A 14920-nucleotide genomic window follows, 5' to 3' on the forward strand; every position below is an offset into this window, starting at 1 on the left:
ATGTTGGGTGGGGCCTCCTCGCCCAAGCGCCACCGTCACCCAGCCCGCAGCGTCTTGTGCGAAGCTCCAGCTCCCTCCCGTCCCCTCTGAATTGGTCGGCTGGACCCTGGTCGCGCCAAAAAGCCAATTGGGGCTCTCAACACGACGGGACCGATTGTTGAGCTGCCGCCATGCCCTCCATGCCCTCCATGCCGTCCAATCCGTGCACCGACGTGTGTCCCCGACAACAACGACGACGACGGGCTATTTTCTTTTCGCGAATGCCAACGAGTCGCGCCACATCCGGCCCGTGTAAGTGCTGATTGCGCCATGATGCACAAACCTTCGCACAGCACTGGACGGCCCGTAACCTTGCTGTACCTCAGGTACGGATGCAGGGCCTCGGACTTGTCCCAAACGCACCCACCACCATGTTTGCGACCTCGTAGCGCCTGTGCCCCTTTATTGCCTCTGCGCAGGGATCGATGCTGACACGGCCCCCCATGCCGTGTGCGCAAAACCATCTGCCATAACCTTGCAGTGTTGCAGCAGGATACGTCTTCACAGTAATATCGCACAGCTTCCGTCCATGGACCACAAATCACGTAGTCAATCACCAGTCGCGCCCCAGCTCAACGCTTCAGCCGTAGCCGAATTGCAGCGTCAGGCGTCCACTTCCCGAGCCTCTCGCAGCTGCAGGATCTGCAGCAAGGGTCCTGCGCGCGGGCTCGGAACCGCCTCCGGCTTCGGCCTCGCCATGGCCGCGCCGGCGTCCAATCACGACGTCATCGCACAAAAAAGTGTCGCCAATCGCGCCAGCACTCGAGCACATTGTCCGTGACAGCGCATGAGCGTACGCCCAAGACAGCACAAGACAGCTTCCAAAAGGAATTCCAATCCCATTACCTCTAAGCGAGAATAGGCCCAAGCATACTGTACAAGTCAAAGCGCCAGTGGGTTGTGGTATCCGCTCAGTCACCCACCGACTGTCTATTCCCAAGCCGTCCTCTCCCAGCGTACACCATGCCGTGCACCGTCCAGCCCGTGAATACGAGTACACGCCAGTCGTTCGCCTTTTTCCGTTGCATGTCGTAGTTTTGCGTGTTCAATCTTTGCTCCATATGCATCGCCCCGGTCCGTCATCCTACCATCGCTTACAGCTTGCTGACGAGCTCGACCCACTTGTCGGTAGAGAACGACTTGGGGCGCTCGATGGGCGAGCCGAAGGCGCGGTCGAGGATCAGCTGCGGAAGGACACCAATGGCGCGCGACACACCGAACAGGACGGTGTAGTAGTTGGCCTCGGTCAGGCCGTAGTGCTGCAGCAGGACACCCGAGTGCGCGTCGACGTTGGGGAAGGGGTTCTTGGTCTTGCCGTGCTCAGTCAGGACACCGGGGGCAATCTTGTAGACCTGGCTGACGAGCTTGAACATGGGGTCCTCGGGCATGTTGGCTGCGCTAGTGTTAGCAAAGCAATTCTCTCTCTGCCTGCGCTGACTTCACGTACCAAGGGCAAACTCGCGCTGGGCCATGTAGCGCGGGTCCGTCTTGCGGAGGACGGCGTGGCCGTAGCCGGGAACGACACGGCCGCTGTTGAGCGTCGACCACAGGTAGTCGGTGATGTTCTTGTCGCTCAGGTCGTCGCCAACGACCTTCTTCATCTCGGTGAGCCAGTTGAGCACCTCCTGGTTGGCCAGGCCGTGCAGGGGTCCGGCGAGACCGTTCAGGCCAGCCGCCAGGGACAGGAAGGGAGAGCTGAGAGCGCTGCCGACCAGGTGGGTCGTGTGGGCGCTGACGTTGCCACCCTCGTGGTCAGTGTGGATGGTCAGGTACAGACGGAGCAGCTCAACAAAGTCCTTGTTCTCGCCGAAGCCGAGCTGGTTGGCAAAGTTGAACGAGTAGTCCTTGTCCTTCTGGATGGGCGCGACCTTGCCGCCCTTGAAGACGTTCTGGTAGATGCGCGAGGCGATGTTGGGCAGCTTGGCGATGAGGTCCATCGAGTCCTCAAAGGTGTAGCTCCAGTACTCCTTCTTGTTGATGCCCTTGGCGTAGGCCTTGGCGAACGAAGACGTCTGCTCGAGGGCAGTGACGGCCAGGGAGAACTGCGCCATGGGGTGAAGGTCGGTCGGGCAGTGGTCGATCAGCTCCTCGACGAACTTGGGGATGTCGGAGCGGGCGGCCCACTCGGCAGACAGAGCGCGAACCTGCGCCTCGGTCGGGACCTCGCCGGTGAGGAGCAGCCAGAAGAGACCCTCGGGGAGGGGCTCCTTGCCGCCGGGAGCCTTGGGCAGAAGCTTCTGGCACTCGGGGATGGTCTTGCCGCGGAAGCGGATGCCCTCCTCGGCGTCGAGGACGGAGCCCTCCCAGACAAGGCACTTGATGCCACGGGCGCCGCCATAGACCTGGTCGAGCGTCACCTTGTCGACGACCTTGGAGCCGTGCTCCCTAGGGAAAGGCTGTCAGCATTGTGTAGCGATCGGGGGCTCCGGGCTCGATTCCCCGGGCCAAAGGGGGGAGAGGACACGTACTTGCGGAGAGCCTTGATCTGCTCAACCTTCTCGGGGAGGATCTCGGCGAAGCGCTCCTTGAGGGTCTGCGGATGGGACGGACGGTTTAGCTTGGGATTCATCGATACTGTTTGAGCTCGCGACGATGTCTGTCCTACCTGGGTCTTGGCCGAGTAGCAGCGCACGGCATTGAAGGCGGCAGTCCGGCCATTGAAGGCCGGGGCCTTGAGGGAGGCCCGCAGGGCAGAGTTGCTGGGGCGCGTGACGGAGGCCATTGTGGCAAGTCTGGGGATGGAGGGCAGCAAGAGGCTGGAGGTGTAGGGAGGGGACGAGAGGAAGAAAAGAAGAGAAGGTGTCACAGCACGGGCCGGAGGAGAGTTGAAAAAGGCGCAGCAGCCGGCGGTGTCTTGGTTGTCCGAGCAAGGCAGCGCGGAGGTACCTCTTGGGTGCCGGGAGAGCAAGTGCGCGCGTCCACCTCGCGGCCGAAAAAAAAAATTAGCTGCCCCCCAGAGGTCCGGCCGATCCTGGCGCTGCAGCGCTGGGCCTCGGCGGCAACGTGGGCCCCGGGCCTGCCTCACCTGGACGGGCACCCTCTGAAGGGGACCCCCCTGTCGCCGTGAGACCCCCCGTGGGACCCCCGTCACAGCGACCTCTCGGCGGAAGTTACATCACCATTACCGCAGCCGCAGCCGTCAGAACCACTGGGGCGCGCGCCCCCAACACCACCCGACCACCACACCTTCACCTCCGTGTTTCCGCCCGTCGGGACCGGGCCCACCGAGGGCAGCCTCTGCTGCTGCGACTTGCACGGCGCCTATCTCTGCCACCTGCGAAAGGGGGCCGGACGGTGCAGCCAATAATACCGCAATCGCGCCGACCGGGGTGGGTGGTCGGGACACACATGCCAGATGGACGAGAACAAGATGATGTCTGGGGGGACCCCGGGGGGGAAGACCATTTGCGTGTGAATGGCGTGCGCCCGTGGAGGTGCTGTGTGATGCGCTGCTGCGTCGTCTGCTGCTGAATGACGCCGCTGCTGCTCTGCTGCTGCTACTACTACCACAGTACCGCCGGACGGGATGGAATCCATGGATGCCGCTCCTGCTGTTGCTGCCAGCGCGACGACGCCCGCCCCCTCCGTGTGCCGACGTGCAGGCTCGGGCGACGGGAAGCGTAACGTCGCCCCCCGTGCTCCGAGCAGGCCGAGGGCAGGGCAGGCAATGCAGACGCAGGCACAGCGGGAGCCAAGCTGCCGTCCTGCCCAAGCCGGGCAACGCGCCGAATTGTCGCGTCATTTGACCCCCATGACGGCGGTCGGTTAAGTTAACCTACCAAGCTGCGCGCCCGTCCAGTCCTGCCCGTCCCACAAGCGACGGTACAGGAGGTGCCTCGGGTGCCAGATCTTGCGCCCGGCCCATGATGTCGTTTGCTGGCAACTGGAACGCTGGCCCACAGTCGCTCTGCCGGCGCCTCTCCTCCGCATGTGTCCTCGTGAACGCCCTGTCCACCCTGCACCCGAGGGCCAGCCAGCAGCGTCCGGCTGTCGTTGAAAACCGGGTGCGAACCGTTGCCGCACTCGATCGAGAGCGGCGCGCATCACGGGCTTCCATGTCCGTCGAGTGCCTCTTCCGCCGGCGATCGGACTCTCCCCAACGCCACCGCGGGCGGCCACACAACCCATTTTCCGTGCCCCCCGGTCTGAGACCAGACAAGGCCTACCTCTTGCGTGTTGAAACTCGCCAGGCCTGTGCGCCCAACGAGAATAGGACTCGTCCAGTACAAAGACATGTGGAACGGATGTAGTAGCACAAAGGGGTTGGGCCGCGTTTTGTGCACCGGAATAGACTGCCTGCACCGGGAAAAGTCGCAGCGCGACAAAGGCGGGCTGACCCTGCTGTCGAGCTGAACACCGATCCGCCTCACCGCGGTGTGTGGCCCGGCCCGGCATTGACTTCAGCGAGGTGGGTGACGGGAACAGTAGCAGCCTGCCGTCATCTGGGGCGCCTCAGGCGGCAACGAAGCAGGGAGCCTCGACCATTCAGCCAGTCACGTGATATAGTCGTACCTCCTTTTGGGGGGTACGAAGGTACTTCGGATTAATTGAGGCGCCATGGGCCTGAGGCAGGTGACCCACTCTCGAAAACCAAGGCCTCTCCAAAGCCCGCCCCAGCCCACACCTGACCATTTTCGCTTTCTCCTCTTTCATCTGCGTTTCGCCATCCTCACAACCACCACTTCCACCCCTTTCCATCAACCCGACCGCATCGCTGCCATCGCCTCGTGCGAGCGCCCATCTCCATCTGTCGGGCCTCTTCTTGCTCGTCGGTCCTGGATACCTGATTGCCGCCGACGGCCCCTAGACGCGTTGGCAAAGCCATCGCCGCGCAACCAAGAAAGAGCCTTGTCCGACGCTTTCCTGCCTGTGACTCACCGTCGCCTTGTTTCCCGACGCCACAGTAGAAGGTCGACTGTCGCGCTTGCGCCAAGGATCTCGGGGGAATATCAATAAGCCGCCGTACTCGTTGAGCTTTGTCACTCTCGTACACGCCCGCGACGCGCACACGCTTCTTCGTGAAGTCTCGCTTTGACGAGGCCCGTAAACGCCCGTGTTCTCGGTGCCTGGCCTCTGCACACTCTCCTCGTGGGTATCTCAAAGGGATAGAAGGATCGGCCTCGAGCCCCATTCATAAGAAGACTGCTGCCCCAAGCCGGCCGTTTGGCTGTGTGCTCGGAGACCACATACGTACGAGGCATAAAGACGGCGCAACGACGCGGTCCTCGGGCTGGTGCACCTGCAAGGAAACTTGAACCACGCAAGGAAGCGTTTTGAGCGTATTCCGCCAATACTACACCATGGCTTCTGCAGTAGCAGACCTGGAGGCTGGCCTCCAGGCCATGCTCAACCTCAAACCACCTGGAGTCTCAGGATCCCGTATTACCAGCTTGACGTCGCTGTGCGTCGCCAACGTTCAGGTATGCCTTCAACCATCACGACCCTGGCACGTCACGGCACGGCAACGTCTCCAGACTTGCTTGCCGGGCGTGCGCGCAGTAACCCGACACATGCACTGACTGACGCTTATTTCATATAGTCTGAGTCGGTTCTCATCCAGAAGATCTACACACACTTCAAGAAGGCGCCCGGTACACACAAGTTGGGGGTTCTCTACGTCGTAGACTCTGTAACCCGCAAGTGGCTCGAGCAAGCAAAGGCCCAAGGACAAACAGTAAACAGCTCTGCGCAAGACGGCACATACGCTGCCGGAGTTCATCGAGTGACGGAACTCATGCCCGTATTGATGAATGACATTATCCAGTCCGCCCCGGACGAGCAAAAGGTACGCACTGCTACATCACGATTAATGCTTCATTCGAGCACAGCAGCCCTGGCCGTAGCTGCGAGTAGGACGCAGTCGGACCTGCGGCGGCGTTCATGACGCCATGGCCATCGACGGTCGCGATGACCTCTTGAGAGTCTCGCCTTCAGCGGGTGACGCGATAGCCTCATTTCGCACGGCGTGATCGATCCGTTGTTCATGCACACGGCCTCGCACTCATCCCGTCCAAGCCTCCCCGGCTGTCTCCCTCACCTGCACGCACGCTCGCTTGCCATACGACGCACACGATCAGTAGCTTACCAGACCTCTCGTGAAAATAGGAAAAGATCAAGAAGCTGCTTGACATTTGGGAGAAGGGCCAGACGTTCCCGCAGCCCATGCTCGAGTCCTTCAAGCAGAAGCTGAGCGCCTCCCCTCCAGCCAGTACGTCTCAGCTCCCGTCCCGTGTCGTACGGCATGCCGCCCAACGCTGTCGACTGACATGTCTCTCACCAGAAGTATCGACGACTCCCCCCGGAAGCCCTCCGGCAGCCGTTGTGGCCTCGTATCAGAACCAACAGGTTAAGCCAACGCCGCCCGCGGCTCCGGCCCCTACAGGCTCTTCCATCCTGGAGGCGCTGGCCAACATTGCGCGCCAGAACACCACCAGCGCTGCTCCGAGCAGCTCTGCGCTTCCCGCCCCGGCGGCGTCGTACAGCTATCCCGCCGCCAGTATGCCTCAGTCGGTGACGATGCCTTCCTTCAGCCAGCCACCGGCGCAACCAGCGCCGTCGTATGCTGCCCCCGCGCAACCAGTGAATGCTCCTGCGTTGCCCTTCTCCCTGCCTCAGATGCCGGGCCAGGGTGTAAGCATGCCGCCCACCAACGGCGCCCTGCCGAACCCGTATGCCGCCGCTCCTCCGTCCGCCGCACCCCCGTCCGGCGGGCTTGATGCCACCACTCAGCAGCAGATCATGCTCATCAAGGCCCTCGCCGACCAGGGCGTCCCCTTCGACAAGATCCCGGCCTTGATCCAGAGCATGACCGGCGGCAACAATGCGACGGCCCAGCAGTCGTTCCAGCCTCCTGTTCCCGCTGCGCAGGGGTCGTATCCTGCCGGCCAGCAGCTATGGCCTGGTGCCGATAACGCTCGTGACCGTGGCTATCAGGATGGCATGAGGTCCCCCAGACATCACGGGCGGTCACGCTCGCGCTCCCCCGATCGCGGTTGGGGCTCCAAGGATTCTCCCCGCGGTGGGCGTGACAGACATGACGACCGTGACCGCAACGGCCGACGCAGCAACGACTACCGCCAGAGGAGCCCACAAGGCCGACGGGGCCGTAGCGCGACCCCCGACTCGGAGATGCCCAAGATTGAGCGATGGATTGAGTACGATCGCTCTCTACCGCCAAACCACATCAAGGTCTACAGCCGCACCCTCTTCGTGGGCGGAGTGACGTGAGTGATGCCACCCCGATTATTCTTTGCAATTACTAACTGGAGTACCATACAGCTGCTCCGAGGCTGAGCTCCGAAATATCTTCAGCCGCTTCGGCACCGTCCAGACATGCATCGTGAACAGGGACAAGCGCCATGCCTTTGTCAAGATGCTCACTCGCAAAGACGCCGTAAATGCCAAGGAAAGCACAGAGGACCCTCGCAACATTGAAATACCTCTCAGGGTGAGTGATTCCGGGCTCTACTACACGCCAGCAACATACTGACCTGGCATGCTCTAGACACGATGGGGAGTCGGCTTTGGACCCAGAGACTGCAGCGACTACTCGACGGGCATCAGCATAATACCCATTCACAAGTTGACCGAGGCAGACCGCAAGTGGATGTTAACTGCGCCTTACGGAGGCAGCGGGGGCAAGCCCATTGAGAGCGGGATGGCCGTCGAGGAACCAGATATCGAGATCGGCGCCGGCGTCTCGTCCAAGGCTATCAGTCGCCGCATGCAGACGGACAAGGGCGGCAGCAACGGACCCAAGTCGACGCGCAACCGCGATGAGGAGGGTGGCGGCGGCGGCGGCGGTGGCGGCGGTCGCGGTCGTCGTAACAGAGACCGCCGCGGCGACCATGGAGACAATGGCGCCGGCGGCCAGCAGCCCCCGGCGTCCGGGTTCCCCTTCGGCATGGGCAACCTCCCCAGCGGCATGCCCAACTTTCCCGCAGGTTTCGGCAGCTAGGCCACGGTGTCGATAAGCGGCGTTGTAGCGGTGACGAATTGATACCCCAGCGTGGGGCGCGCGGCTGACGAGCCTCGCCCCGTGCGCCATCTCAGATTTCTCTCTTGGTGTTTTCTTGTCTCTCATGGTCGGCAGGAGGGGGGGAATTTAAGGTCCGGCGTTCTTGAGGAGAGGCGGAAAGACGGCACACGTTGCCGCACGGCGGTCTGGGAACCGCTGGTTCTTTGCTTATTCACGAGCTTTCTCAGGTGTTCCGTCCCTGCCCCTTTGGAGAATGGAGCGGGGAGGCTTGTCGTCCCCTTCGACTTGGGTGTCGTTGGGACGTACAACTCATGTGGGTTATAGAACGGTGGAACGTCGACGGACGGTGCCGCCGAGTTGCTTTTTGCTGCTTTTGCTCTTTTGCTCCCGGGTAAGGGTTGCTTTGTTTACTGGGACGCGCTTGCTGCGCACGTGGTTCCGAATAATTGAACACATACTTGACAAGATGTCTGCTTCGTTGAATGTGTGAAGATCTCGCTGCGCGTGACATGTCTATGGGGATTTGGAGGTATTCTATCTAGTGAGGGAGAGTGAGGCAGTGCCGTGTCTCCTCCTCGGCGGAGCAGAACCGTCATCGACGCCCTTCTTTCTTCCTTCTGACTACTAGGCGATCCTTTGGGTAAGTCCAGACCGACCTGGGCGGTACACAGGATATGCGGCTCGTCTCTTTACTACATTCCTAATCTACCAGCCGCGTCGTCTTGAAAGTGCGGGTTGAGAGATTGGCCTACCCTATACCTCAGTCGAAGAATTGATCCCGCGACATCAACTTCCAATTCTGGCTCATGAGCTCAAAACGAGGCTGTGGCCTCTCCGTTTGGATACCCAGGTCCCCTGAACTGTAAATAGCCTCGTAGAAACCTTAATCAATGATGCAGCGCTGCAGCTCGGCAGATGGATCACGCGGGAGCACCAGGAGCAAGGTACAATTACAACATGCCACTACGCGTGCATGAACGCGGAGACAAACTCTCTGCAACACCACATAATAAAAACACGATGGCAAGCTGCAATCACAAGAGCATTGGAGTTGCATGGTCAGATGAGCGACAGTCGCAGCGTCAGACAGACATTGCTCCCCCACGGGCCCCCGTCACGATGCATCGCCGCATCGGCGGCGGCGGTACGGGACCGCGTTGACGACACACGTACGGAGCGCTCGCAAATGACAGATGGGGCTCTTCGTCCTGCGGCTTGTTCCGGTCGTCAAGCACGCAGCAAGTCCATGGACCGAGAGCGAGGCGACGACTCCGTTTTGCCTGCCCTCGCGGGTCACGCCACGCGAACTGGGGAATTGCGCCCTCCACACCTTCGGCCCGCGGCAGTCCGACGACTTGACATGCAGGGCGAGAGACCCAGCAGGGCCGTCATCGTCGGGCGACCCCTGGCTGGCGTCATGGGCCTACCGGCTGATGCCCCTGTTCCTGACGGCGGGTGTCCGAAGCAGGGCAGCGCAGGGCGGCCACGCTGGAGCCAGGCCGGCCCTTTGGCAGCGAAGCTTGTTGCATGGAGAGCCTCGTCCGAACGCTCCCAAGACTTGCCCCGGCTGCCAACAGAAACGTTTGCGAGGCTCGCGGCGTGGGTCCGCCGGCCGGGCCGGTCGCCGGCAGTCGCCTCCTGAGGGCAAAAGTGCCGTGTCAAACAATCGAGCGAATGGTCCCCTTTCCGCGTTCGCCATCGGAAACCGTTCCTGTGTCGCCTCTCCTCGCCTCGCCTCGCCACGCTTGGTTGGCTGGGCGTTGACGCGGGACGGCAAGGACGGGAGGCTTATTCCCGTTGATACGACCGGCAGTCGTCGAGCAACGACATCGGAGCGGCAAGAAGTAAAAGGAGAGACATGACTAGGACGAGGACCATGACGTCTTCAAGGACAAGAAACAGAGACATCCCAAGGTTTGGGCAGAGCCGCTTATCTCCTGCTCGATTCGGCCCGCGACTTAGGAGCGCCCTGGGCTCGGGAATCCCGACGTCCAATACGAAGCGGGTGACAACATTTTGGATGGAGACGCCGTTGTCCACCATCGTCTCGGCGACTGGGCCCGCCGACGATGACGGGGCAACGCTGGCCGCAAACGGTTCCCCTCGTCGGCCGAGTCAGGCAATCGACAGGCGCTCTCGACGCCAGCTGAAGCGACGAGTACTGCACAGTACAGCATGTAGGTGCCTGGAGATGTTGTCGCAATCCTCACGGAGGCGCGGCTTTCGTGGCGTGTTTCCAATGCACCCCCCGAGCATGGCTCTGCATGGAAACCATTTAAGGCTGGCTGGCTTGGCATGGAGAAGCGTGTCGCAGTAAACAGGACGAAACGAGGCGTGATACGAACGGGAAACATGGTCAACCGGCCCCAGAGGCGCCATGGGACCGAGCCCCAATTTGTCATGGGTCGCGAGGCTGGGCGGCGGCCGAGCGACGAGGCGCCGCGCCGCCGCCGCCGCCGTCAATCGCCGTGCCTCGCAGGGTCCTGGTCTGCAGCGCTCGAGCGTCGGGATCCCGCCTGCGTTTCAGGCTTGGCAGAGCAGCTTGTTTGAGCCCTGAAGACCCTGTCCCGTCCTTTCCTGTCCACCGTCGAAGCCATGCCTCTTTGATCATCCGGGTTGCCCTGCTGGATTGCGTCTTTTTGCTGGTGTCGACGTTGCCGCGAGGTCCGTGGACTTGCCATGGGGGCGGCCAGGAAAATTCGAAAACGCCGTCCCTCGACCGCCTGGCCTCGCGCCTCGGAGAAAACGGCTCCTCGAGAGGCGACGCCCGGCGCGTCTCGGCAGCGGCGGCACGGGAAGAGTGGAAACCACAGCTAGCCTTTGCGACCGCCGCGTCTGGCGGCACTGGAAGCGGCAAGCCATCTTGCGCGCGCGCAGGGCGACAGCTTCGCTCGCCTCAACGGCCGTCCCAATCAAACCCCGGCCAGCCAGGCACCGAGTGCGTGGGGGAAATGCGCGCAATGAGACTGCTCCCGTAGCGTCCCGTCACCGTGCGTACGTGGTGTGTGATCGTAGCGGTGCCGGAACTCGGGGGTCGATGTTGCGATCTGGGTGGCTATTGATTGATGTGCCGCGTGGAATAGGACATTGCACAGCACTGTACTCACGGTGCTGTGCAACCCAAGACCTAGAAACACTTTCCTATACAGCACAATGCCGCTGCCGACGCGCATTGTGCATGTGCCATGCTGCTGGCTGACAGTCGTCTCGACTCTCTCCGCCATGCTGCTGCTGCCGCGTGTCCGGCCGTCGGCTGTTGAAGTGGCTGGTGCTAACATCTCATCCATTGTCTTAGCTGCCGAGCTCCTGTTGCTCGTGACCAGCAACTGCCGTCGGGCCTGCCAAGCGTGACGACTGTATCTCGTAGCAACTCATCAGCTGTCACAAACGGCCCATCTTGTTCCTGCAGACGGGACTTGCTCGCTGCTTGTTGCACGTCGACAAGGTCAATGCACCCTCATGGACGCGGCCCGGCACGCCTCATGCTGGCTGCATGCAACAAAAGCCACCAAGAGCTTCGGCCCTCGCGGGCCACCGCCTTTCCAAATCCTGAGGCCCTGTGCTCTGCCACCGTTGTCGTGCCGGTGGCTTCTTATCTGTTGGCTGCCTTGCCCACCGACCTTAATTGTAGCTGGGCACTGGATGCCATTGTGCCGAGATGCCAATCCTGGTCACCGAGCGGTGCAACGCTGGGATGTGCCGTGCCGCTCGCCGATGACGCGGCGGTACTGTTCCTGTCAACGACCAGAGGAGGAGGTCTAGCCGGGCATGGCCAAGTTGCCCCGAGTGTTGAGCGACCGACCGTGTCGGCGGCTGTCTTCAGCGGCAAAAGCTGGTACTGGCGGTGTGTGTCCGTGAAGGCTAGCTGCAAGCGACATGCCTCGCATACAGGCAACGGATCGGGTCAGCAGACGAACAGACAGGGTTCGTCCTTCTTGACTGGCCCAGCCTCATACATACTGTAATCCCTCTACCCCAGCCATGGCTTGTCTGTCTGGTGCATGGGTCCCGGCCCCAATCCGGAGTTGCGTGTGTGTGGGCGGATGAGCGGGCAAGCTTTAACCGCCCGGCTACGATGCAGGATCGGCCACCCCAGATCAGTGTGAGAGTTGACTACGACACTCCCGAACAGCTGCTTCGTGATTGCTCGCACGGCCGAGCTACCTGTGCGCAGGTGACAGATGCAGATTCGCAGATGAGCAGACTTCAGAATGTGACCAAATTGGACACGTATGCCTTAGTGAATGACGAGCGGCGGGATGGGCATTCTCGACTCGGGGAATGGGCCGTCACTTGAAACCTCGTGCAGGAGAGTACTGCCATGAGCTGCAGGGACGGCCACAAAGCGGTTGAGGTCCAGCTAGAGACGGCTCGCCGTAGAGAACCCTGGCGGCATGACGAGATGCCAGACGACGCCGCTCCCCGTTCCGCGTATTCTGGCGCGCTCGCGTCCCGGGCGACTCGGCCAATTACTGCAGGCCGGATATGGCGTTTGCGCCTCGGGACAGGCGTTCCTATTGTGGACTGGGACGGGAAAGTCAAGATAAGCTGGGGTTTGACTTACGGCATCATTGAACACGCTTCGTGCCGGGTCGCTGCACCGCAATGGATCAGCCCTGCAGGCTCTTATGCAGTCCATCGTCGGCTCACGCGACAGTGGCACTGTACTGCGCAGCACTGAACCCTGTGCGCAGTACGGAGACTATGGGGAAGTGAATAAAACTCGATGCGCGTGTGGACATGCTGCACTCCATTGTGCTAGTTAGCCTGTAGCCACTTCGCAGCAACTCCGTGTGTCCACTGGCGGCGTCGCATGGCCTGGGGCTGGCCTCAACAAATGCCTCGTCGCAAATTGAAGCAGGAACGGCGGTGGACGGCAAACGGTCAGCCAAAAGTGGGCATCGGCCGGGGCAAAAGGCCACCGCCGTGGCCGGCGGAGCGAGAGCGCGCGAGCTGAGGTGACGATGAGCGGTTTTGTGGTTCCCGTTCCGTCATTCAGTCGGGAATAGCGGGCAGCCGCAACAGGGCCAAGACGTTCTCGAAGGCTTCACCGAAGGGCAGCGGGCGGGCGACGACGCAAAAGGAACGCGACTCATTGGGTGGCTCCGGCGGTGCGTCTTCATGCAGCCGGCCGCCATTTCGCCGCCATTGCCCATGGGGAGAGACCCATCGTGGGCTCGGTCCTAATGCTGGGGGTCAGTCGCCATTGGATGGTGCAACGCCGAAGCCTCCAGAGTTTCCAGAAGACACGGAGCGCGAGGGCGCGAGGGCAAAAAAAAGGCTCACCTGCAGCCGCCGAGGCCAGACCCGGCCAGATAACCCGTATCCACCGCGGGAGCCAGAAAAAAACTCGTCAAGCCATCAAACACCAGGGCTGGCGTGCCCCCCAAGGCAGGCGCATATCGTTACGTCTCCAAAACCTGATTCAGATTGAGCCGCCGCGGGAGGTGAGGCGCTCGCCTCCCCCATCCCATCCCATTGATTTCCCCCATTCCGCCTCCCACACACCCACAAAAACGGCGACGCCGACCGAACGCCAGGCTGGCCAGGTCGGACCGGGGGTGGCCCATCTCACACACACCCGCGCAGCTTGTCAGGCGTCCAAATCGGCGGGCGAGACGATGGCCGGCGGCCACGAAAAAATAAGCCCGCGGGCTCATTGGCTGGGTGTAGCTGCTGGTACGGGCGCCCGCGGCTTTGGAGCCTGGGGGAGACCAGGATTGGATCGCCGACGGGGGGGCCATTCCAGGCAATGACGTAGTGGATATGTTTGCGGGCGAGCATGCCTGTCGTTTCGACTGTTTATGCGCAACAGCGAATCATTGCCGTCGGTGTTGTGCGCACGAGCACGGCACGGCCTGGCCAACAGGAGGAGCAACGACGACACGGACGAGGTTGACGATAGATGCAAAGCGGTGATGATGGGGATGTTTTTTTTCTGGGGCATCGTTGGGGCGGCGTCGCAGATGCGCGCCACTTGCTCTTTCCCATTCTATCTGCGTATAGACGTGGAGAGGAAGGAGCGCACGAGGCGACGGAGGGCAAGAGGCCAGCGCTGGAGCCAATGGCCGGGGCGGCTTGCCAAGGCCCATTACCTGATGGCGCTGTGCCTTAGTATAGCACGCGGTCCTGTATGAAACCGATGCAGACATTTGTGTCGACGCCTACAAGACGTTGCCTGTCAGTGTCACGTCACGGGACGGCGCACGCAGCCCGCTCAGGGCAGGGCCCCGGGCCGCCGCTGGTGCTGGTGCTGGCGCCGGTGCTGGTGCCGGTGCGGTCCTGATAGTACGTGGCCAGGCCAGGCGCTGATGCCGATGCGGTCGCCGACGGGCAGAACGCGCACTTACACAAGCGCATCTCGCTCGGATGCTGCGGTAACACGTTTCGCCAGCAGCATGCAGGTGAGCGACTCAGCGCCGGGGCGACGATGGGCGATGGGCTCGACACAATTTTCACAGGTCTGTTCTAGCGCGTGTTTTGTGCCCTGGAGCACAAACAAGGTGAGACGGCAAGACGGGGCTCCTAGGCCAGGGAGGTACCTGGCGGCGTGGCCTGGAGCCAGTGTGCCAAACTGTGCAGCCGCTGCCGCTGCTGGGGCCCCCATCCACCTCCATCCAGTTCCGGCCCCGGTGTTGCTCGCATTGGCGCTCGCATTGGGGCTGGCCTGGCTGGCCTGGCTGGCTGGCGCTCCCTGTCCGCCGGGGCTTTCGTGGGGATTCCGGCGACTTGCGTGCTTCGGTGATTGGGAGCGGCTCTACCTTGGACCTTGACCTTGCCCCGTCCACCTCAGCCGGCGGGCGGCAGGCGGCAGGCCCGGAGGCGGCTCGGCTTGTCCAGCGCCCAAAGACGGCGGGCGGGCGCCGTTGGACGAGGGATTGAGTTGTTGGAGGCGAGGCAAGA

The 14920-nt window shown here is 62.0% G+C and overlaps 2 protein-coding genes across 2 annotated transcripts; one reads left to right on the forward strand and one right to left on the reverse strand.

The window, feature by feature from the left end:
• Window positions 1–1133: 1133 nt before the first annotated feature.
• Window positions 1134–2761, reverse strand: PLICBS_008219 (citrate (Si)-synthase; the record flags this gene model as incomplete). The annotated part of the gene is made up of 4 exons (XM_018324287.2): window positions 1134–1432; window positions 1487–2424; window positions 2508–2572; window positions 2645–2761. 4 exons carry the CDS (start codon window positions 2759–2761, stop codon window positions 1134–1136), a joined length of 1419 nt encoding a protein of 472 aa, XP_018177466.2.
• A 2578-nt stretch (window positions 2762–5339) lies between these two features.
• PLICBS_008220 (uncharacterized protein) lies at window positions 5340–7996 on the forward strand (the record flags this gene model as incomplete). The annotated part of the gene is made up of 6 exons (XM_018324285.2): window positions 5340–5459; window positions 5579–5824; window positions 6145–6247; window positions 6320–7262; window positions 7318–7486; window positions 7544–7996. 6 exons carry the CDS (start codon window positions 5340–5342, stop codon window positions 7994–7996), a joined length of 2034 nt encoding a protein of 677 aa, XP_018177464.2.
• Between the last annotated feature and the right edge of the window lie 6924 nt (window positions 7997–14920).

The sequence above is a fragment of the Purpureocillium lilacinum genome, assembly GCF_023168085.1.
Source record: "Purpureocillium lilacinum CBS 284.36 DNA, scaffold_6, whole genome shotgun sequence".
Lineage (NCBI taxonomy): Eukaryota > Fungi > Ascomycota > Sordariomycetes > Hypocreales > Ophiocordycipitaceae > Purpureocillium > Purpureocillium lilacinum.